The sequence below is a fragment of the Drosophila sulfurigaster genome, chromosome 2L (assembly GCF_023558435.1).
Source record: "Drosophila sulfurigaster albostrigata strain 15112-1811.04 chromosome 2L, ASM2355843v2, whole genome shotgun sequence".
NCBI classification, from domain to species: Eukaryota; Metazoa; Arthropoda; class Insecta; order Diptera; family Drosophilidae; genus Drosophila; species Drosophila sulfurigaster.
Genome location: NC_084881.1, coordinates 24,287,845 through 24,312,562, shown reverse-complemented (window position 1 = coordinate 24,312,562; position 24,718 = coordinate 24,287,845). Strand labels below are relative to the sequence as shown.

The 24,718-nt window shown below is 42.4% G+C and overlaps 5 protein-coding genes across 5 annotated transcripts; 2 read left to right on the top strand and 3 right to left on the bottom strand.

The window, feature by feature from the left end:
• The first annotated feature begins 134 nt into the window (after positions 1–134).
• LOC133848226 (UDP-glycosyltransferase UGT5-like) lies at positions 135–2,059 on the top strand. The gene is made up of 4 exons (XM_062283711.1): positions 135–138; positions 213–379; positions 435–814; positions 871–2,059. Exons 1-4 carry the CDS (start codon positions 135–137, stop codon positions 1,787–1,789), a joined length of 1,470 nt encoding a protein of 489 aa, XP_062139695.1. The 3' UTR covers positions 1,790–2,059.
• On the bottom strand, positions 1,811–3,491 carry LOC133835293 (sterol carrier protein 2). The gene is made up of 4 exons (XM_062265288.1): positions 3,341–3,491; positions 2,956–3,279; positions 2,703–2,893; positions 1,811–2,534 (listed from the first exon to the last, which is right to left on the bottom strand). The coding sequence occupies exons 1-4, from the start codon at positions 3,383–3,385 to the stop codon at positions 1,871–1,873; spliced, it is 1,224 nt and encodes a 407-aa protein (XP_062121272.1). The 5' UTR covers positions 3,386–3,491; the 3' UTR covers positions 1,811–1,870.
• Positions 3,492–6,237: 2,746 nt separating this feature from the next.
• On the top strand, positions 6,238–8,639 carry LOC133850153 (sterol carrier protein 2). The gene is made up of 5 exons (XM_062286151.1): positions 6,238–6,398; positions 6,690–7,013; positions 7,076–7,266; positions 7,340–8,223; positions 8,289–8,639. The coding sequence occupies exons 1-5, from the start codon at positions 6,354–6,356 to the stop codon at positions 8,477–8,479; spliced, it is 1,635 nt and encodes a 544-aa protein (XP_062142135.1). The 5' UTR covers positions 6,238–6,353; the 3' UTR covers positions 8,480–8,639.
• A 467-nt stretch (positions 8,640–9,106) lies between these two features.
• On the bottom strand, positions 9,107–14,690 carry LOC133848215 (uncharacterized). The gene is given in 10 exon segments (XM_062283700.1): positions 9,107–11,089; positions 11,151–11,441; positions 11,511–11,650; positions 11,955–12,094; positions 12,152–12,292; positions 12,360–13,595; positions 13,661–13,981; positions 13,983–13,999; positions 14,084–14,288; positions 14,544–14,690. Coding segments are annotated over 10 exon segments (4,293 nt in total). The 3' UTR covers positions 9,107–9,434.
• Positions 14,691–15,370: 680 nt separating this feature from the next.
• LOC133839561 (tubulin monoglutamylase TTLL4) lies at positions 15,371–20,058 on the bottom strand. The gene is made up of 8 exons (XM_062271175.1): positions 19,899–20,058; positions 18,739–19,328; positions 17,767–18,232; positions 17,314–17,694; positions 17,073–17,259; positions 16,841–17,011; positions 15,775–16,783; positions 15,371–15,713 (listed from the first exon to the last, which is right to left on the bottom strand). The coding sequence occupies exons 2-8, from the start codon at positions 19,300–19,302 to the stop codon at positions 15,564–15,566; spliced, it is 2,928 nt and encodes a 975-aa protein (XP_062127159.1). The 5' UTR covers positions 19,303–19,328; positions 19,899–20,058; the 3' UTR covers positions 15,371–15,563.
• Positions 20,059–24,718: the final 4,660 nt, after the last annotated feature.

The window sequence follows — 24,718 nt, the reverse complement described above, 5'->3', positions numbered from 1 at the left end:
TTACCTATCTAGAGGTTAATTATAGCAGTGCATCTATACTCGTACACATAACATATATAAATAATAAATCGTCTATTACATATTCGAAAGAATACTTGCGAAGTATTCGAAAATTAATTATGAATCGGTGTAAAATGGGTTCAAAATACAATTGGATGTGGTTGTTGCTCTTTTCACTGTTCTCCTCTCTGGGTACAAGTCTTTCCCTTAAGATCTTGGGCCTCTTTCCGCATCCAGCTATCAGTCACTTTCAGTTCTTTCACCCGATCCTGCGCGGTCTGGCGGAAAGTGGTCACAACGTGGATGTCATCAGTCCGTATCCGGATGCACAGCCACCACTTGGCTACACAGTAATTTCAGCATTACACTGGACTTTAATGTAAGTTTTGCTCTCTTGGATTGATCGAGTAGAAATCAAAGTGTGTTTCCCGTAGATCTTTGAGGGACGTCGCCTGTCATTTCTGTTGCCCTATGTGGATTTCTCATACCTCTATGCCTATGGCAACGATGCTTGCCGCGAGACACTTTACAGCGATGGATTGGAGCAGGTGCTCAAGCATCCACCAGGCTATTATGATGTCATACTCATGGAGCACTTCAACACGGATTGCCTAATGGGCGTGGCCTACAAGCTGAAAGCTCCTGTTGTGGCACTCTGCAGCTCCGCCATGATGCCTTGGCACTACGAACGCGTGGGCGCTCCCCTGATTCCTTCGTATATATCTGCTCTGTTCCTGGGTCAATCACAGCAGATGGACTTTGGCGCACGCCTGGGTAACTGGGTGGCCACTCACTCGCTCAACTTGCTCTACAAGTGAGTAACTTGATAGCTAGCGAAGATTGCAACTGAATTTCTGCATTACCTTTCAGATTGTGGTGTGTGCCTGCTGCTGATGAGCTGCTGTTACAGAGATTTGGCCCTGGCATTCCAAGCACTGCTGAGCTGGTGAAGAACACCTCACTAATACTCCTCAACCAGCACTTCTCGCTGAGTGGCCCCAAGCCACTGCCACCCAATGTCATCGAGGTGGGCGGCGTGCACGTCCGGAAGCCTAAACCTTTAAGTTCGCAGCTGCAGCAGTTACTGGACAATGCCGAGCATGGCGTGATTGTCATCAGCTGGGGATCGCAACTCAAGGCGCACTCTTTGAATAGCGAGAAGCGTGATGGTTTGCTGCGTGCATTGGCGCGTCTCAAGCAACAGGTGATCTGGAAGTGGGAGAACGAAACGTTGCCCAATCAGCCATCAAACGTCCACATCATGAAGTGGCTGCCACAAAGAGACATACTGGGACATCCCAACGTGCGCATCTTTTTCACACATGGTGGACTGCTTGGCCTAACCGAAGGCGTCTCCAGTGGAGTGCCCATCGTTGGCATGCCCATTTGTGGTGATCAGTTCCTGAACATTGCTTCGCTGGTCGAACGTGGCAATGCAGTGAAACTGGACTTTGCCACCCTCAGCGAGGAGACTGTTTTTGAGGCTTTGTCGCTTGCCTTGAATCCGGAGTACAAGTTGAATGCCCAACGGATTGCCACCGCATACAATAACCGCCCTCAGCCGCCGTTGGACACTGCCGTGTGGTGGGTGGAGCATGTGGCAGAGACGCGTGGTGCCCCACTGCTGCAGCCCAGTGCTGTGCATCTCAGTCGCTTTGTTTACTACTCGCTGGACGTGTACTCGGCCATTGCTGGAGTGCTGCTAATAATCCTCATCAGCTTTGTGGCACTCTGGCGCCTCTGCTGCCGCTCCAAGCCCAAGCGGAAGCAGAAATCCAAGCGCAATTAACGAACAAATAATGAATTGTGATTATTTAAAAGACAACAATAATACATAGAATATATTTACAAAAACAAACAAATTCAACATCTACAACTTTGCCTTGCTGGCACCAGGGAAACCCAATCGATAGAGACCCACAACAACAGCGCCACCCAGACCCAAATTGTGTTGCAGTGCCAGCTCCACATTGGCCACTTGACGCTTCTCGGCCAGACCACGCAGCTGCCAGCAGAGCTCAGCACACTGAGCCAGACCTGTGGCACCCAGAGGATGACCCTTAGAGATCAGTCCACCACTGGGATTGACCACAAACTTGCCTCCGTAGGTGTTGTCACCAGCATCAATGAACTCGCCAGCCTTGCCCTCGGCGCAAAGACCCAGCGCCTCATAGGTCACCAGCTCGTTGGCCGAGAAGCAATCGTGCAACTCAACAACCTGCACATCCTGTGGCTTGTAACCACTCTTCGCGAACAGACGCTGTGTGGCCAGGCGAGTCATGTCATAACCAGCAATCTTCATTAGGCTTTTGTCGGCAAAGGTAGACTCTGGGTCACTGGCCATCTCCATGCCCACGATCTCTACAGCCTGCTTCTCCAGACCATGACGACGCACGAACTGCTCAGATGCCAGAATGGCAGCACCAGAGCCATCGGAAGTGGGGCAGCACTGCAGTTTAGTCAGTACACCTTCGACCACCTGAGGCGACTTCATAATCTGATCCAGCGTATATTCATCGCGGAACTGCGAGTATCTAAAAGGGAAGAGTGAAAAAGTAGATATACATAACACGCCATAGGGTGCAGCAGATTAATCGAATGGCCAATGTTCAGCCTGAGGATGGCCCCCAACGACAAGAGATTAGATAAGCCGCGTCTACTGGCAGATTGAACTTTCGACTTCGTTTGCGGCTAAAACTTACGGATTATTGACCGAATGTTTGTGGTTCTTCCAGGCAATCTTGCCGAAATGTTCGGGCTTTGTGCCGTACTTCTTCATATGTTCTTTGCCAGCATTGCCAAAGATCTGGGCTGCCATGGGACCAGCTCCGATCTCGGTGAGCTCACCCATTTCTGTGATGTGGCGCTCCATGGGATTGGCGCGATCAAAGTACTATTGAATAAAACGGAAGTAAATTGTTGTTCATGCTATTAATGCAAATTAAGCTAACTCACTTTGGAGGCCAGAGAACCACGCTCCATCTTCTCGAAGCCAAGGGCGAGCACACAATCAGCATTGCCCGACTCGATTATCTGCTTTCCCAGATACAAGGCACTGGAGCCCGTGGAGCAATTGTTGTTCACATTGTACACCGGGATGCCTGTCATGCCCACCTCGTAGACAGCACGCTGGCCGCAGGTGGAGTCACCATAGACGTAACCAACGACAGCCTGTTGCACCTCGTCGAACTTGATGTTGGCATCCTGTAGAGCCTTGGTCACCGCCTCCTTGGCAAAGTCGGGATAGCAAACATCGGCACGGCGACCAGGCTTCTCGAACTGGAACATAAAGATCTCTTTGTTAGCAGGCCATATCAAAGGTCGTCTTCATACTTTGTACCTTGGTCATGCCGACTCCGATAACGTACACTTTTGTCTTGGTCATTTTGTATTCCGTCTGTTGTTCCCGGCGTACAAACAGCAAGTGTTCGTTCAAATTTATATACAACGGGTGAGATCGCTGTTATACTGTCATACTGTTGTACATTGCTATTGGGCACGGCAGAGATTAGATTAGACGCAAAGAAACATCGATAGCACTCGCGCTACATCGATGATTTCAATTTGTTAAACATCGATTATGTTCGCTATTCATTAATGTATTTAATGATAAATATAATAAAATAAATTATTTAAATTATTTGCGAAACAATTATAGTATTGAAAACAATACAATATAACTTGCACTTCATAACGTAATTTTCGGAATATAATTAAAAAAAAAAAAAAGGGTAATAAAGGGTATAAGCAAAAAAGTCAAATTCAGTAAAAGAAAGTATTGTAAATTTAATTTAATTAAGAATTACGCTGCGGTTTTATGAACCGCGAACGCCAAAAAGTGTCCAATCATCAGGTGAAATACCAGGCGTACATAATAGAGTAGCAAGCAGTTTAATTTCGCAAACAAAAAATAAAAAAAACTCAATTTTTCTCAGTGACGATTAAGCACATGAGCCAATCTATGAGTATTCTCGGAGCACTTGAGTGACCCAAATAGTATGAGTGACTTTCTGTAAAGTTGCTTGCTGCTGATTTATGTTTGCCTGGTATTTCATCTGACGATTTGACACTTTTTCGGCATATCTGTCGTCTTTAAATGACCAACAACAACAACTACTAGGACATGCCGGACAAGCATTCTATAACGGCTTTTTCAATTTGAATTGAAAACAATATTTTATGTTGCATACTTTTAGGGGCACAAAAAATTTATTTAAATAGGACAAAATTAAACATAACTCGACCATATCCTGACATATTTTTAAAGGATATGATTACTTAATCGATAGGGATCAGTAAAATATATCGATATATGATTGAAATTTTTTGGTTATCGATTGCTGAGGAAAATTTAAAATTTCTAAAATACAGGATAACTCAAAAACTAAGAGGCCGATTTGAAAGTCCTTCGGCCAGATGATAGTCCTTAATAATAGACTTCGTTTGACTTGCAAGGATCTGACAGGATACACCCGACATATAAGTATTGCACGTAAGTTTAATTTAAATATTATATAAATTACGCTGCGCCTTTATGATAGGCAACGTTTATTTTATTAGCCGTCACTCGTAGTTGTTGTTGTTGTTCACTTTCAGCGGCCGCGAAAAAAAAAGTCAAAGTGTCAAATCAAAAAGTGTCAAATCATCAGGTAAAATACCAGGCAAACATAATAGAGTAGCAAGCAGTTTAACTTCCCACACAAAAATTAAAAAAACTCAATTTCTCTCAGTGACGATTGAGCGCATGAGCTGATCTATCTCGGAACGAAAAACAGCACTTGAGTGACCCAAATAGTTTGAGTTACTTTCTGTAAAATTGCTTGCTGCTGATTTATGTTCGCCTGGTATTTCATCTGACGATTTGACACTTTTTCGGCAGTTCTGTCGTTATTAAATGACCAACAACAACAACAACAACTACTAGGACAACAACAGCAACATTTTCTGAAATATTTTATGTTGCATACTTTTAGGGGCACAAAAAAATTAATTTAAATATTACGAAATTATACATACCTCGTCCATATCCTGACATCATTTTAAAGGATATGATCAACTTAATCGATTGGCATCAATAAAATATGTCGACATCTGATTGAAATTTATTGGTTATCGATTGCTGAGGAAAATGTGAAAATTCTAAAATACAGGATAACTTAAAAACTAACAAGACGATTTTGAAGTCCTTCGGATAGATGATAGTCCTTACTAATGGACTTCGTTTGATATAGGACTTGCAAGGATCTAACAGGATATACCCGAGATAGAAGCAATTTTCTATTAATGAAAATATGATTGTAACTCGGCTGTTCAAAGGACATTCGTCCTTTTTTTAATGCCAATCAGTTTGTATTGATTTGATCTATTGATCGATTTTGAAAAATCCGAAAAAATTCAGTAAAAAAAGTAAGTATTGCATGTAAATTAAATATAAATTATACTGCGCCTTTATTTTAAATACCAGGCGAACATAATAAAGTAGCAAGCAGTTTAGCTTCCCTCACAAAAATTAAAAAAACTCAATTTCTCTCAGTGACGATTGAGCGCATGAGCTGATCTATGAGTATTCTCGGAGCACTTGAGTGACCCAAATAGTATGAGTGATTTTCTGTTAAGTTGCTTGCTGCTGATTTATGTTCGCCTGGTATTTCATCTGACGATTTGACAGTTTTTCGGCATTTCTTTCGTCTTTAAATGACCAGCAACAACAACAACTACTAGGTCAGCAACAGCAACATTTTCTGAAACCTTAAAAACATTTTAGGGTAAATCTTGTATTTAAAGCTTTAAAATCCTTGAATGCCATTTGATAGTACTAGATATTCTGATTCCAAAAATCTATAAGAGCTATAAAGCATACCTATTGGTAGGATCATAATGATATGGTGGATATATAATATTTAAATTTAAGTTACCTCTTGAAAGTCATTTATTGGTTTTAAGAGACCAAGTAAAACCATAAATTCTTTATTATTTATTTCTTTCTTTACTTCCTTAGATTATTAAATATACACTTTACAGACTATACTTATGTTCTATATTTGATGTATATACTTTTATATTAAAGGATAATAAATAAAATAGTTAACTATTGCTCGCATACATAATTCAAAAAGTTGCGGGCCGAAACTGAATCTGCTAGTTTTGAAAATTTCCCTTGTGGTATATTTTGCTTTATTTCCCAGGTAATTGTAGCATATTTTGATATACAACTTGCGGTCACACTGCTGATATTTACTTGACAAGCCCGTTTACCAACGACTACTTTACTTATTAGTAAATTATTAAAGCCGAGTCGCAGCGGTTGGAATTATCATTTCTATCAAAAAGTAAAAAAAGAAGTAATTAACAAGATGACCAAGACTCGAGTTTATGTTGTTGGTGTTGGCATGACAAAGGTAAATAAACACATAAAAACCAAAACATTGCGACGACACAACAAAGAGATGAAACCTTCTCTAAGCGGCTGCACGACAAGTTGCTCAATCCCAAGCTACTGGAAAACAGCAATTATCGCAACCGGACTTTGAACTACAGTGCACTGCGGTCAAAGTAGAAAGCCTATTGAAGAGTGGTATTTGTTGTTTTTTTGTCGAGCAATCTGAATCTCTAGCTATAAGCATAATCTAAAAGTGTGCCGATTAAGTCTTATAAATAAATAATTCGAATCGGATTGATTTCCTTTCAAGTTCGAGAAACCAGGTCGCCGTGCTGATGTTTGCTATCCGGACTTTGCCAAGGAGGCGGTCACCAAAGCTCTGCAGGATGCCAAACTGCAATACACGGATGTGCAACAGGCTGTCGTTGGCTACGTCTATGGTGACTCCACCTGCGGCCAGCGTGCTGTCTACGAGGTGGGCATGACAGGCATCCCGGTGTACAATGTGAACAACAATTGCTCCACGGGCTCCAGTGCCTTGTATCTGGGCAAGCAGATCATCGAGTCGGGCAATGCTGATTGTGTGCTCGCTCTTGGCTTTGAGAAGATGGAGCGTGGTTCGCTCTCATCGAAGGTGAGTTTGATTAACTGCGATTAAGAGCATAAACCGTAAATAAATTCCGCTTAACTCTATAGTACTTCGATCGTGCCAATCCCATGGAACGCCACATCACAGAAATGGGTGAGCTGACCGAGATCGGAGCTGGTCCCATGGCTGCCCAGATTTTTGGCAATGCTGGCAAAGAACATATGAAGAAGTACGGCACAAAGCCCGAGCACTTCGGCAAGATTGCCTGGAAGAACCACAAACATTCCGTTAATAATCCGTAAGTGCATTGAAAACGTTATCTCTATGAGTGTCATAAACCATAATCTTATCTCCTTATACGCTTTGCTTAGCTACTCGCAATTCCGCGATGAATATACTCTGGATCAGATTATGAAGTCGCCGCAGGTGGTCGAAGGTGTACTGACTAAGCTGCAGTGCTGCCCCACTTCCGATGGCTCTGGTGCTGCTATTCTGGCATCTGAGCAGTTCGTGCGTCGTCATGGTCTGGAGAAGCAGGCTGTAGAGATCGTGGGCATGGAGATGGCCAGTGACCCAGAGTCTACCTTTGCCGACAAAAGCCTAATGAAGATTGCTGGTTATGACATGACTCGCCTGGCCACACAGCGTCTGTTCGCGAAGAGTGGTTACAAGCCACAGGATGTGCAGGTTGTTGAGTTGCACGATTGCTTCTCGGCCAACGAGCTGGTGACCTATGAGGCGCTGGGTCTTTGCGCCGAGGGCAAGGCTGGCGAGTTCATTGATGCTGGTGACAACACCTACGGAGGAAAGTTTGTGGTCAATCCCAGTGGTGGACTGATCTCTAAGGGTCATCCTCTGGGTGCCACAGGTTTGGCTCAGTGCGCTGAGCTCTGCTGGCAGCTGCGTGGTCAGGCCGAGAAGCGCCAGGTGGCCAATGTAAAGCTGGCACTGCAGCACAATCTGGGTTTGGGAGGCGCTGTTGTTGTGGGTCTCTATCGGCTAGGTTTCCCGGCTGCCAGCAACACCAAGCATAATCTGACTGCAGCTGTCAAGGCGGCAACAAGTGAGGAGGGTTTTAAGGTGTCGCCGCTGTTAAAGCTGCTCGAGCAGGCCATGCAGGAAGACAAGGATAATCTGATTGAAAAGGTGCGCGCAGTATACGGCTTCAGGGTAAACAATGGACCCCAGGGACAGAGTGGCTTCTGGGTGATCGATGCCAAGCAGGGCAAGGGCAAAGTGATCTTCAATGGCACACGTAAGTAAAGAAGCGACTGTGAAATAAATAAGTTAATTATCATTTATAATTATTCGTTCGTACAGAAAAATGTGATGTTACCTTCATCATCAGCGATGACGATGTGTTTGAGTTGCTGACGGGCAAGTTGCCTCCACAGAAGGCGTTCTTCCAGGGCAAGATCAAGGTCCAGGGCAACATGGGATTCGCAATGAAGCTGATGGACTTGCAGCGCTCTGCCCAAGGTCGCATTGAGGAGCTGCGCTCCAAGCTCTAAATTAGAGGACTCATCATATGCTTTATTCACCAACTTTGCATTGGGACAGCGGTTAAAGCGTAGTGTTTAAATGGAATTATTTTGTAATTGCATTTTGTATTATATTATTTGTAGTTTGTAAATGATCACGATTATATATTTGATTTTTGTACGATCCGAATCTTTATTGTTTCTTCAACGTGCATTGGCTTTAAAAACTACAATTATATATGTGTTGTATATATATGTATATAATTAGAGATATATATATGTGTGTGTAGTTGTGGTGTGTGTCAGTGTGAAAAGTGTTTTTTAATCCGCACTCGAAAACATTTCAAAATATATATTAAGAAAAGAATGAAACACAAACTGAATTAATTTCCGAACCATAATTGAACGCTTTTTGCACTTTGTAGTTGGCCGGTAATCAAAAAATACTCGACCACACTCAACAAAAAAAAAATATACTATATATATAGTATGATGCACTTATTCAAGTATCTCAAAGCTTGTCTATCTGTTTTTTTGCCAATGTCTGTGTTTTTGTTTAGCTTAAAGTGCCTGTGGTAATAAATTAAAATTTCTACATGTCTAAAAAGTGTTTAGCATTTTGTTTTGAGCTTAATTCTCTACAGTTATCAAATATAATATATATAGGGCGTGTATATGTTTGGGTTTTAGTTGCTTTCATATACGTACTTAATTCCCCTTTGTTTTTTTCTATATATACAGTTAAACGATTCTTAGAACCAACTCAAGACAAGTTTTTGAGTTGCGTTAAACGCTTCAATACTTTGCTCTTGAGTTGCTTCCAAAACAAACAAATTTACAGAAACAATTTGCAACAATTGTGTGTAGCTGCAATAATTAATAATGTGTGTGTTGCACGATGCTCTGGATGACATCGTGCATTCAGGAGGTGGAGAAGGAGCCTCTGGGCTGCTGCTGCATTGCCTGCTTCGCCGGCCACAATTTCTCAGTAGCTGTTATTGGAATTGGCGTAGGAGGACAGCGAGGAAGTATTTGTGGTCGAACTTTTGCTGTTGCCAGCTGAGGCTGTCGCTGATGATGCGGACGCTGTAGCGGCAGTTGCTGAGGAGCTGGTTATACTGGGCTTATTGTCCATGCTGGCCATGATCGAGCCGAGCAGATCGACTGGGGTAACGGATGCGGATTTGGCTGCAGCTCTGCTGCCGGTTAGAATGATCTTGTGTGAGGGTACATGGAACGTTTTATAGGTGGTTGTGGTGCTGCTACTGTTGCTGTTGCTGCTGCTTGTTGTCTTCTGCAAGCTCGTGCTTCTATTTAAAGTTGTCACAATTGTGGCTGTTGCTGCTGCTGCTCCTGCTGCTGCTGTTGGTGGTGGAGGTGGCGGCGGTGGTGGTGGCAATGGCATTGGCGGCAATGGTGGCGTCAACACCACAGCGGAGAGGCGACCCACAAGCGGCGTCAGCGACGCAGCCGGCAACACAACTTTAACTACTTGTGGCGTTGTTGTCGTCGCTGATTGCGTAGATGTAATGCGCACAACGGGCATTGTGTTTGTTTTGGGCGGCGTTGGTGTCGGTATCGGCGGTGCCGGTGGTGGTGGAGGTGCTATGTCCAGTGGTATAACAACCTCTTCACATACTTCCTCCTCGTGGTCCACTACAAGTTGTGGCGTGCTCTCTACAATTAGCTCATTGCCCACATCTTCAACTGGATCGGGCGCAATGATCGGTGGGGGAGAGGATGGAGTTGTTGTTACTGCTGTTGTTGCTGTGGGTGGTGCTGGGACTACTTCATTCTTAGCTGTGGGCTCATCAGAGACCATTTTCACTTGTATTTTGATTTCAGGCTCCTTTTGATTCAAGCTGTTCACATACGCTTCGCGATGCATGAAGGGTGTCTGAGGCACTAGAGGCAGCAGCGGCAGCATGACAGGCAGTGGAGGCGCTGCAGCTGTGGCAACTGCAGTGACAGCTGCTGAAGCTGTTGCTGTGCTAGTTTCGTTGGTCAGGCGTGGCATCTTTGCTGGCGAAGCTGTGGGTGTTGTCTGATCGGACTTATGCTCCTTTCTGCTGCGTTCCTTCTCCTTATCTTTCTCCTTTTCCCTTTCCCTTTCCCTATCTCTATCCGTATCTTTGTCTTTATCCTTATCTTTGTCACGACTTGACTTGTCCTTATCCTTGCTGGACACTTTTCTCTCCTTCTCGAGCACTGTAACAGCCGAAGACGCCGCCTTCAACTTGTAAGTGTGATCCAAAACCATTTTGCGCATATCAATTTTAGCGTCGTCTTTGTTCGTTTTCTTTCTAGGCGTGCTGCTGTTGCCGTTGTTGTTGGCGCTGCTGGTGCTATTGCTGCTGCTTTTGGTTTGCTGTGTGGGCGAAGCACTGGCTGGAGAGTGATCCTCAAGGCTGCTTTCGCTGGAACGTCGCTCCTTGCCATCGATATCAATGGCCTTGCGCTTCGCCTTGCCGTCGTGTGTACGCTTCGAAGGCGTCTTCTTGCCAGGCTCGTCGTGACCAATAGGATTGGGTAATATGGTTTGCTTCTCCTTGTAATGCGGCGTCTCGGCCAGCACGGGATTGTTTTTCTCGTTGATCACCTCCTGGCCGGGATAATACTGACGCAATCGCAAGTGCCAAGCTGCAAAACAACCCATTTGATTAGATTTTATACTGACATTCACTAACAAAGATCAGCTTACCTATGCTCGTCACAGCTGTCACCGTGCGAAACTGATGGATAATGTTGCGTGGCAGAAAGTAGATGTCGTTGTCCATTAGCTGAATGCGCGCATAGCGAATGCCATCGCGTCGCAGCTGATTGAGCTTGGCATCTTCGATCCACTGCACACACTGGGATATGGGAGGCTCATGCAAATCGAGTTGCAGCATCTCCACCAACGTATTAAAGTCCTGAGCGGCAAAGGCGACCACATCTTTAGTGATGCGATTTTGGTTATAGGATTGTCCGCAATGCACAGCCTTAAGAATACCTGAGTAATGAATGAGTAAACATGTTAAGAGAAGTTCAGAATGACAGTTATTGTATTTATATAGCTCACCAACTGCCGCGGTGGTGATGCGTTCGTGTCCATGTCCCACATGATCCGCATGCGCCTTTGTGCGATCCTCAATCATTGTTTCACGCGCCTCTGATAAACGTGGCAGATACTGCAAGTTGCGCAGCTCATTGATGCGAGTCCTTTAGCAGAAGGACATTATTAATTTCGAGAACATTTAAATTAGGAAATGATGCATTTTTAAAGTAAACTAAATAATTTGTAACTTAAATAAGTAAGCAATGGAATTAATAATAAGCGAATTGATTTAAATATAGATGAGATTTATTTATTAATCATCATAAATGCTATTTAATGTTGAATTACAATTAAAAAGCTGTGATGGTTTTAGTTAAGGTTAGTGATTAAATGAGGCAAAGTATTTATTAAATAAATAGTTAAATGAATGAAGGAATTGTAAGTGAAGTTTAAAATGTATGTGCTTACCGCTGTCGCTTGAGTGGCGTCTTGCTGTTTAACTCCGCCGTGGGCACCAGTTGCTCGCCGGCGCGTATCCACAATATTGGACCATCGTTTGATTGCCGCGGATCCGTTTGCAATATGGAATTGACACCCCAAGGCATGGTCTATTAAATAAGCCAATTAAATGTATAGTTCAAAAATGATTTGTGGATAATACTTGCCTTGCATAGAAAAGGATTCTGCTCGATGCGACCGAGTAAATCCGGAAAATAACCGCCTACTTCCTCGTGCACTTTGCCCACCAGACTGATCTGATGCAGTGGCCCATAGCGAAATGTGCCTTGGCAATAATTGCGCACCACCTGCAATTGAATAATAAAGGAAGTTATTTCAATTTGAGCAATGGTGTATATAGATTCATTCGCTAACCTGTTCATTGTACTGCGCCATGGTGCATGTCTCAATGTCAGAGTTGCGACCGAGAACGCCTGCCTTAACTGTAAGCGTTGAATAGTTCTCGGCCATGTGCTCCAGAAGATCGGGTATATAGCGCGCAGAATCGTGCACAATGCCCATCACGTGATGCGCATTACCCTGCTCGTCTTCGGCAAAACATACGCTAAAGAACTCATCCACCAGCTGCTCCATTTCATCGGGCGGCAGTGCATCGATTTCATGCTGATACAAATGCACAACGGAGGCGCCACCATTCGGGTACTGTTCCACTTGAAAGTATTGACCGTATTTGAGATTTTCCAGTCCTCCAGGAGCCTTGCGACTTGCCACTGGTGGCGGTGGTAGACTCTGAACTGTTTGCCAGGCTCCGGAAACCGGTGCGTGTTGCAAGCATTGAACGCCAACGCTGCTGCGTCTTATCTTGGAGCGTTTATAACACTTAGAGCAGTCGCGTGAGGAGAACGACGACGAATGCCGTGACGAGGACGATGATGAGGAGGACGACGATGATGATGATGTCTTGTGATGACTGTTCGATGAGCTGGATGACGATGAAGATGACGATTTGCGTACACTGCAACTGGAGGATGAAGTTGAAGATGAGGAATGATGATTGCCGCTGCTGCCGCTATTACTTTTTGGCGCTGGTGAAGGCATTAAAACGGATGAGGAGTTGGTTGGGGTGCTCGTGCTTGAATTGTTGTTCTCCTTCTTTACTGGATCTGGGTTCGTGTTGTTCTCCTTCTTTATGTTATCTGGGTTCGTGTTGTTCTCCTTTTTTATGTTATCTGGGTTCGTGTTGTTCTCCTTCTTTACAGGATCTGGCTGTGAGTTAAAGCTCAGTTGTCGCGTGATTTCCTCACGTGTTTTTATCACTGTTTTGTTAGCATCACCATTGAGCAAAGGCTTCGCTTCAATTGCTTCCTTTTTGATCTCACTCTCCGACTTGATGTGTTTGCTGTTGTTTATGATGTTGTTACTAAGTACATTGTTTCCTGCTCCAGGCTCCTTCAGCTGCTGCTGCTCTACTTCCACTTTGATTGGCTGCTCCACGATCGATTCCTTCTCTTTGTCCTTTCCCTTATCCTTTTCTTCTTTTATGACAGTCAGCTTGCTGGAACTGTTGTTACTGCTGCTCCGACTGCTGTCCGAACTACGGCGTCTATCTGAATGTGAATTCGATGAGCAACTTGACGATGACGATGGTATCTGTGCATAATTATGATTGATTAATGACTAATAAAGCAGTTATAAATATATATTAATATGATTACCTTCTCCCTATCCCGCTCTCGATCCCTGTCACGTTCTCTCTCTCTATCCCTCTCACGATCCCGATCCTTTTCCCTTTCTCGATCCCTATCGCGATCGCTTCTATGTGGTTTTTTATCTTTGCTACGGGAGCTGCTGGAGGATGAGGAACTGGAACTGTTCTTGTAATCGCTGCTATGGCGATTCGTATAGGATTTGCTGCTGCTGTTGTTGCTGCTGCTCGTCTTGCTTTCGCGATCCTTGCGTGGATCACTGCTGCTACTGCTGCTGTTGTTGTGGCGCTTATCATCATCCCGTTCGCGTTCCTTATCTTTCTTTTTTCTTCTTGTGATTACGTTCTGCTAAAATGGGTTGATGCATTAAAACAAATATAAGCAAACGCAACAGTACACAACAAAAACAAATCATTTGGCAGCTTTGCTTACCCGTTTTGTTGCTGTCTGATTCGGCACTAGTCGCTGCTGCTGCTGTCGCTGCCTTTGTTGGCGTCGCTGTCGGCGCTGTTTCCGTCACTTTGACATTATTCGTTGTAGCTGTTGTTGTTGTAGTTTTAGTTGTTGTGGTATTTGCATTGCCATCGTCAACCCCTTTTGACAGCTGCTCTTGCTCTTTCTTAGTTTTAGTGCTGCTCTCGTTATTGTTGTTATTATTATTATTGTTGAGGTGGTTGTGTTGCTGCTGTTCTATCGCCAACGTGCTCGTCTCTTCTTCGTTCTCCAATTGCGAATTTTTTGCTGCCGTTGTTGTTGTTTGTTGCCATTACCACCGATGACGCCGCAGCAAGTTCTGCGTCGCTGCTTATCATTGTCTATGTGTGTGTATGTGGAATGGATATGAAAAGAATTAGGCGCAAAAATTGGGCGGCAGATTACGAGATTGTCTTACCGCTGATGCTTCTGGAACTGGGGAAGCAGGCGTGGTGCTGAGTGCGGTAGTGGTGTCCTGACACATGGTTGCGAGCGGCAAAATATTATTTTCGCCATCATCGCCTCCGCCGCCGTCGCTGCCGCCACCTTCTAATGTATTTTCCATACTGTTTGTACTGGTGTGTTTCTATTTGAGTGTGTGTGCGTGCGTTTGTGTGTGTGAGTGTGAATATCGATTTGCAAATCGCTTTGCCGTCTACGTGACGCTACTCAGGAAGCTATCTAAATCTCACGCGCAATTTGTTGCTATTGCTTGGCATACACTTGCACTTGCATTTGTGGTGGTGACCGGGTTTTTACACGTAATTGTACGCCTGCTCACTTTTTAATAACAATTTCGCGTTTTCGTTCTAGAACGAGACGTCGTTATACGTCGTGCATTCATTGTTTGCCTTGCCGATAACTTATAGCCTGTGTGACCGCAGTTGCATATAAAAATATACTATTTTACGTCTAAAAATAATACTATTTTTAAATTTGCAGTCATTTCGCCTATTTCGGTGAGGGAATAATTCATTGTAAATCATTATAAAATTCGAATACCATTTGATTTCATAAATAAATTAAAATCCAATTAGCGATTTTTTGTATCGTCATGGTCACACTTAATTAAGGTGAAGCACCAAGCACAACATATCGATAACGCTTTAGTGACCGATTTATTTCGCGCAATTTTTGAATTTGGAATTAATCAGGTGATAATTATATTTATTTACAATTAACACGAATTATGTATATTAAAATGTTTTCCTAGGCAATGCAAAAAAAAATTGATTTATGTTTATATATAAGTATTAACCAAAAATGTTTGAACTTTATTTCATTTGATATTGAACGTGAGTTTTTTTTTTTTGATTCTTTTAAAAGACTGCAGTTTTGTTTTTCTGTCGTCGTTTTCATGCACGAACACGGAACAACAAACGGTAAAGGGCTAGTGCTATGGTCGCCGATTCTATTTACATTCAGTCTTGGAGTTTTTTTAATGATCTATCGCTGGTTCTTGACTTCTTGGCTTTTGGACAGTTTCGCCATCATCAACCGGCTTCATTGGCAGATTGGTAGGATTTTCCAGCATTTCGTCTTTTTTCACATGCAACATGTCGATTTCAGTGAGGGCCACATTAGGTTCCTGTTGAAAAAAGGTCGATAAAAAACAAAAATAAAAGCGGTTATGTACTTAAAGCACATACCTTTTCCATGGCTGCTTCTGACACCTGTAAATGATATTTCTCCTTACATAGTCGCGACAAGAGCGCAATGCCCACTTCTCGATTTTTCGCATACTTGGTCTCCCAAGCATCAAGCAGGCGATTGTAATAACGTGCGTTCTCAAAGTAGGGGAGAAACGTGTGAGTACCAGGCGTGGGAAAGATGCGTTCGAGTGGCTTACAACGCGCCAGCTCGTCCTCGGCAATGATCAGGCAACGCACATCATCGGGCAGTAGATTGTCCAGTATGGTGTCGACATATTCCTCGCGGAATTCGATGGCGCGACTAGTGAAATGATTGTGTTTGCGCACCTCCTCCGCAGTTAGGCATGTGGTAAAGATACGCTTGTCATGCACAAGGGGTCCCTGCATCTGCAGTTCCTCAAGTATCTCCTGCTGTTGGCGTTCGTTCAGCTTCGGCGGCACCTGATACAGCGCCGTATTGAGCACGGCTTGTATCATCGGACCCTTCACATGTAAATCGAGCGGCAGTTCGGAATGCAGCGAGGGCGATATGTTAATTTCCAACAGCCACGGCACCAGGTTCTCATCCAGTAGGACATCAAAACCAAACAGCTCGTAGCAATTGTATCGGAAATTGACATTCTGGCGATACATTCGATTGAGACCGGATTCACCGCTAACAATGCCACGTATGATCAAATTCCTCAGAGTTGCCCACAGGCGCTTCGTGTTGACGCCACGATTTTCCAGGCAGGACCACAACGATTGCAGGGTCCACTTGTGGCCCTGACACGCATTGAAATCCTCGTTTTTGGCATAGTTCTGTGAGAATTTGTTGATGCTGTAATTGGTCAGATGCATGCAGCGTTCATCCAGATTGCCCAACTCTGAGCTGTACTTGACAGAGGCGAAACGAGCCAAACCATCTTTGAACATGTAGATGCGCAGCGGATTAATAGAAGTTAACACCACATAGAGCCGCATATCGAATTTATTGTCATTAATAAGCAGCGGACGTTCAATATATCTGCAACAGAAAGAAGTATTTACTAAAGGTTCAATTGTTATTACTCTTGTCACCTACTTTTGGACAACCAAAGGACGATCCTTGGGGAACTGACTCCACTTGTTGACAATGCGTATACCAGTGCCTCGTGCACTTGCTGGTGGCTTCACAATCCACTTGGTCAGCTTAGAGGCATTTTTGGGCCACACTTGTCGCAGATTCTCCAGATCATCCGGCATTATGTACGATCTGCAAGTGTATTTCAAACATGATTAATTTGTTGCCAATTATTATATGTTAGTTAGCTGACTTTTGCATAATGCCAAACTCCTTTTTGCCGAATTTCTTCATGTTGCTGGCTATGCTGCGCCACATCGTATCCTTGCGTCCAATACGAAATGAGCCTGGCATATGATTGTACTTTTGATGTGAGCGTATGGTTCGAAAACCAGGACTCTTCATGTGCTTCTCCCACACGGCCATCCAGTCAGTAGTGTCTGTTGAATGATTCAAGAGTTTAATCAAGCTAATACTTAGGAGCAAACACTCACTTTTAATGATGCGAAATCCAGAGTTGAGCACAACACGCTTCACAATCTTGGGCATCACTGGACTGAGCTTCCATTTGAGCACACGATGCAAGGCCGCCGGCATAGGCGGTCCTTTATCAGCATGCGAGGTGAAGTTCAAATATGGAGGCACATTTGGGAACAAACTGGGCGATAAGATCGCCTCTGGCTTATAGTAAACAGATGCTTCTGAGTCTGTGGTATTTGTGGTTGCCACTGAGGCTTTCGATGGCTGCTTATCCAGTTTGAGGCGAATGTGTCTACTTTGGCTGGTCTCGTCGTTGTCCTCGTCGAGATAAAATGGTGTGCCCACATATTCCTCCTCCGAATCGGAGTCTTCATAGCTGGTTATCTCGTCAATGGCTGTCAATAAGAAATAATCGCAAGATTAAAAGGTTTATATAAATTTATTCAACTCAATTAAAATTCATTTACCGGCGCAAGGATCATCATCATTTTGCCGACCTTCGTGATTGATGCTGACACACTTGTTAAGCGTCACACCCATGTAGTTTTGCTCACCAGACGCAATCCGTGTTCCAACATACTGCAATGGCAACTGCGACGGCTGCGCATACAACGATGCATAGAGCGAAGTCTCCAGGGCCGATGCAGCTGATTTGGTAAGACCATTTTGTGTTAATATTTTGGATTTCTCATCGTGTTGCTGTCCATTGAGCATACTGCTGGCATGGAACGTATTAACGACTATTTTGCTGGGCGCCTTCAGTGTGGTTGCACTGGAGCTTCCGGCCACTATTCCGCTTTTTGGTGGACTTGTGCTTGTGCCATTGTTGGTAGTGTTGTTATTGGAACGCTTACAGCTGCTGCTGTTGCCATTGCCGTTGCTATTCGTTGCATTTTTGGCAAGAGCATCTTCACGTGCACGCTTTAAAAGCATCTTTGGTGTTAGCAAAAAAATAAGCAAAGCCAAGGCACAGCCAAAAAGGAATGTGATTTGGGTGAGGAGAACAGGGAACATGAACAAAGAATGATATCAACAATTAACCAAATAACAATGAATAAATATTTCAATGATTCGGCATGCCGAAGACAAAAAGCTTGTAGGGTCAAACTAGACTAGATTAACTACTATAGTATGACAGTATGATTGCCCTTTTCTTATATTAGTACTATATAATAGTATTGTCACATCTTCCATAATACTTTTCTCATTAAAAAATCTTAGTACTAACTTACTAAGCTCAAACTGTAGTTACAATATCTACTCTAGTACTTTTCTCATTTGAATACCTTACTAACTAACTTCATTTTAACCTAGTTTTGGTTTAGGTTTCTTTAAGAATTCTATTTACATGCAACATAATCATGCGAACTACAAGATGTAACAAAGTAGAGTGGGAACAACTGAGTAGATGCTGCTGCGAGTTGACGGCAAATACGCACCTGAACTTTCTTGTATGGCTCAGACTGTAGCACTCCTACAATTGGCGCTGGCACAGAGTTCAACTTGGGTGTGAGACGCGGTGGCGGCGACTTCGCGGGTGCTGCAGCCGCAACGGCAGCAGCCGAAGCTGTGATCTTTGTTGATCGCCTAGGCGATGGCGGGGATTTCTGCTGTGGCGATTTCGTTGTTTTCGATGCAGTTGTCAATGGAGGTGAGCTCCGCAATTGAGTTGATTGCCGATGTGGACTACTGCGATTGTTGTAATTGTAATTGTGCGTTGATTGATGATGATGATGATGATGATGAGTCGCTGATGATTGATGATTATGATGCGATAACAGCTTATCCTTATAAAGTTCAACTTCTTCCAGCCACGATTCGTGAAAGTCTAAGATTTCGATGCCTTTGCCATTCGTCGATGGCGACGTTCGCTGTCTGGCTGTTGCAGCATTTTCCTTTGTGGCAGCACCAGCCGAGGCTACTATGGCAGCATTGACTGCTGGTGTTGCATGTGAACGCATGACTGGCGTTGTCCTCAGTTTCTCAGTTGTAATCTGTGCCATATCGTTTCCACAGTAAATTTTGAATGCTGCAAAAACAGATATATAAACACAATATATATTGTTATTTGTTTGGATTATGTGACGATAGATTGATGATTCTGCCAGCTGTGTAACGCCATTAATTCTAGCCAGCCAGCCAGCGATATAGTCTGTTTGTCTATCGAGATATCTCCGCCTCTGCTGCTCTGCTGCGAGTTGTCAATGGCTGCTATTTTCGATCATGGCACAGCACCAAGATCAAACACCTCCCCTTCCCCCTCACCGTTGCATCCCCCCGTGACACACAAAACGACAACAATGCATCGACCATTGCTTGTACTCTCTAATCGTTAAGAAGCATCTTTTTCAGTTTCGTTTATCGAGCAATCAGTTGTGCATATCAATGGATACAAGATCGCTGGGCGCTGGCCAAAATACTTGACTATAGATATGCTCGCTTTTTAAATATAACGAAGCGCGCGTAAACATTGTTCTTGTTGTTGCGGCTGCAGCAAATTCGCTGCCTTGGCTGTTTTTCCTTTTGTTGTTGTTGCCCTTGTGCAGCCGGCGTGGCGTTGTTTTCGTTTGACATCAGTTCAAATAGAAAGCTCACTTACCTTTTACATTTACACGCACACTATTAATTTTGGAAGTGTAGCTAGCAAACTAACCGAAATTGTGTTTACTTATATTAATTAGATTGCTAGATCCAAACTAAAACTTTTTTATTTAATTTCAAACAAAAAGCCGGACAGTAGAGGTGGAGAAACATCGAAGGCACTATCGATTAGAACATTGTTTTCAAAATGGTTTAGATATCGATTCTTCATGGCAAAACATCGATTCAAAATTAATTTAATAATTATGTGAATGAATTATTATTTTAAATGAATACATAAATCCAGTTTTTTTTTTTAATTTTCGCTAAAGTATATAATATATATATAACACAATTTGTGGTCACTGTGCAGTGCCAAATTATTCAAAACAGTAATTTATTAGAAAACCATCGATAGAAGAAAACAAACTCAAACCAGAGTGACCGTGAACGAGTATAACAATATGCCAAAAAAAAATTCTGAATGGAAAAATCGGACTAAAGTGCGGCCAATTATAAAATGCTGCCCAGCATCAAGTGCTGCCAATCAATGACGCACAAATGTGGCGGCAACTTCAAATCTAATGTGCAGCAGCTACACTAAAACTTAAGAGATGGAAATAAATAAAACTAAAGATAATAATAATACATCAATAGCTTGCAATTAAGTCATCGTGTAGCTGTCAAATTAACGAGCAATACATTTGTTTTTATTTCTAAGCACATAAATCAAGCACATGACTAAACCCAAAGTCCAACTCACAACAGAGTTCTACCTGCAAGGCCCAACCACACACACATCAAATGGACGACCTACATGAGTGTAACGAATGCTCAGATCAAACGCCGCTCATGTTGTTGATGAAGACATCAACATTTCAATTTATACACCTTCGGTTGCTGTTGGTTTTTTTTATTGATTCTGATGTACAAAGTGATTTATCGCAGATCCTGCGGCAAAACTCAAACTCGAAACCGAAAAGCGGCAACACAAGCACATTGCGGCAGAGACGACCATAAGAACCTGACTCACACACAGAGAGAGAGAGCAAGAGTCCAAGAGACGATATGAATCTGTCGATAAGTTGTGGCTGCGACGGCGGCATTATGAGCGTTTAAACGGCACTCAAGGCACCGCCTACAAAACGTCAACACTCGGAGACCAGGGCGAGACGATGCAGCATTGATGACGATGATGATGGAACTTATCTTCATCTTTGGAACTGTTCAATTCTGTGCATTTGTGTGTGTGTGTGTCACTGGCTCTCGAGACATTTTGCGGTGCAGTGGCTGGACGATGGCAGATGTAGATATGGCCATGTGCCTAATCCCAGTAGCTGCTGCTTGCGTGTGGCCTCCATCTCTCCTCTGTTCGCTCTTCCTCGGTGTTGGCGATCAATGCAATCCTCTAAGCTAGGCACTCTTACTTTGAAGTGCCTCACTTGTTTATAAAATATTATTAATTAGCACATTATGTACGTAATTAATTATCAAAACATATCGCAGGGGAGCAAACTACTCGAAGGTTGCTCAAGTTTAGAATTTCAGCATTTCAGCGTAGGCGGCGGCAATTTGGTTTTTTTTTTTGGAAAAATATCAAATTTCTGGGCAGCAAAATGCAATTAATTTGCAGCCTCTGCACGTTGCACTCGAGTTGCATATAAACTCGTGTATATAACTAATTTGGCTCTATTCTTTAGCAACAAAGCATCCAAAATCCCCCAAATCTGATTATTGCATGTGTGTGCTTTGGGTTCGCTATCTCGCAGAAGGGTTTCCCTCAAGCCTTTTGCCTATTTTCGGCACCTTTTGGTAAACATGAGATGGCTGCAAGAGAATTAGAAAGGATTCCTACGCTCCTTTTGATCGTCGCCCATTGATTACAGCTCAATTTACACCATGTCAAGGTGTGCCGAAGACGAAACTGAGCTGCCTCACTTTGCCATTATTCAATTACAAAAGGGGTTTTCCCCTTCTTTCTTCTCGACTACGTCTATTGATTGTACTTTTACTTATGTGGATGGCACTCACATATGGTTTCGATCTAATCGCATCTGTTACGTAATGGAGCCGGCATCAGTTCACCTTCAACTGAGATCATATCCAGAGAGTTCTTTTCTTCTATAGATTTTCCATAGATTCCAAACATGTAATAAGTAGTAAAAGGTGTAAAGTTATCAATAGCATAATTGTGAAGAAAAGCAAAAAATTCTTTTGAAAATTTGCCAGATTAAATAGCAACAAAGTCGAATTTGTTTTCGCACTTCAACCATTTTTTAAATAATTTCTTTTAAAGTATTATAATTCATATAGCTAACTATTTTCAATTAATTGAAATTTGAAAAATGCTCATTTTATTATACCTAAATTTGTTGGCGTTTTAAAATACAAACTTGTTCAATTAACTATTTTATAACGCAGATAAGCAATGGCTACAAATTGGTACAAATTACTAAAAGAGTGGAGAAAATCATTTTGTAAATATTTCACTTGACCATATATAGCTTAGAGCAGACATCAAGTTAGCCTAAAGTTTCCATTCCGAGCATCACAAATACCAAAACAACACGACACAAAATGGATGCTGTCTTCGATTCGAGTCGCGTATAAAACTTAATCGGCAGCTAAGTCGACGATTAATTTTACTGCTTATTTTGTTTTCATGCGTTCATAATAAAAGCCCATCAGAAGAAGCGTAAGCTGTACCCTCTATCTGGCTCTGACTCTCTGTTTCCCCGATTCTCTGGGTTATGTGTATTTCATTCTCGGTCGGTGACGGCGGTAAAATAAAATTGGAAATTTATAGTCGTTATGGGTTGGCCACAAAGCGTGCTTGCTCTCTCACTCTCACTCACACGTATACTCCTTCTCTATCTAACTCACACTCTCGCTCTCTCTCGCGTTGAATTTTGGGTCCAAAAGGGGCTGTCAATTCGGAATACCTTGAGCTTCTGCGAAATTTTATATTCAAAAAAAAAAGGTAATGAAGCCGATGATGACAACAACTTCGCGAATTTATACCCTGTACTCAATGAAAGCGGGCATATTGGCTATTGAGATAGTGATCAATTTACTAAAATGTTGATCAAGCTTAGCAAATTATAATTAAATGAATGTCTTTAGTGTTTATTTTGTCAATTGATATTTTTCTAGGGTATATTCTAGTCAAGCATGTTGTAAGTTTTATTGAAATATTCTTGGCAAGCTGTTCTTCTGGTAGCTTGTTTGACGTTGATAATTTAGCAAATATAAAAAATGCAATATTTTGACAGCATTGTGTGCTGAGTTATAGAACTTGGAATTAATTTGCCACCAGATGAGCCACAACAACAAAGGGAAATACTGATACCAGAGAGAGAGAGGGAGGGAGGGAGAGAGGCAATCGATGTCAAGGCAACAAACGCCACGTGACGTTGTGGGCTGTGATTTGAGTTCGGTTCACTTCAGTTGGGTTTGCGTATTAAGATTTCAGTTTGGGGTTCGTCAACAAATTACACAACGGACGCAGTGGGCAACGTTAATAGCAGGAAGGGGCAGAGGAAGGGACGTACACCTGGGGAAAGCAGCAGCTGGTGACGCGCTTGGTGACGCTCTATTACACACACACCTTCACACGCACTTGGGCACACTGTCCGTTAGCCAAGATACTTAACAATTTAGAGAACTTGGTTTAAATTACATGTCGTTCAACACCCCCGCACTACACCACCCACAATCGTAGAGTAATTGCTGAGGGTGACGGGACGGGGCTGGACGGGGGGGAAGGCTGGCCGCTTGTGCGGTTCCCGAGCAATTTAACATAATTTCAGGCATTGAAACCATGAATTATGCAGTACTCGATACGGTTCCCCCTTCTGTCTTCCCCCCCTCTGACTGTCTGCCACCCACTTTTGCCTTTTTGGTAGCGTCTTTAACGCATGACGCTCATCCTTTTGTCCAAGTTGAGGGGGGCTGCAGTAATTATACGGCTTCGACATTTGTGGTTCGAACAGCACGATTTGTTGTCCAGAAAGTTAGTTTTCATTGTCGCATGTTTGTACACAAATTGCGAGTTACGGTACTTGGGTTATGTCCTTGCCCCTCGCTTCTAAATGATTTTATTTGTATTGTCATGATGCACCAGTTCATATTCCTACTGTTGTATATAATTATTATAAATATTTGCTATCCAACAGTCGGAAAATTGCTCTTCACTACCAGCTGACGTTCGGAATGTGACCTTTTGAAAACTTAACAATTGAAAAACTAATATATATTCAATAAATGAGAATTTCCTGTCATACATTAAATAATTTGTAATAATCTATGAGAAATGGGTAAAAAATATTGAAAGAGTTCTTATTATTCACGCTCTTTAGAAAAAACGTCTGAATAATACCGAAAGAATGCCGAATAATGCATTCAAATTTCTAAGAAGTATTCAAATATTTCAGAAATCAATTTATATTTTATGAAAATTGAATATTATATTTAATTAGATTATCTTTAATGATAACTTTGAATACATATTAGTTTAGGAATTTGCATTCTTTTAGCTAGTTTATCTCTTTAAAATAATATTTATTAATTCGTAAAAACTTAAATTCAATTCCGTATTTAAAGTATCAATATGTTTGATTGTTATGTTTTGTTCAATTTAATTTCATCAATATGTATAAATTATTTTAATTATTCTTTTCCTGCTCTTAACATCTCGATAAATTACGTATGCACACCTCAGCACTTTTATTGCCAAATATTTTTAAAATCTTTTTTAATATTTGCATGTAAACTTTATCTTTTTTATATTGTATAAAAAAAGAAAACAAAATAATTGCTTTCATTGAATATATTTTTATT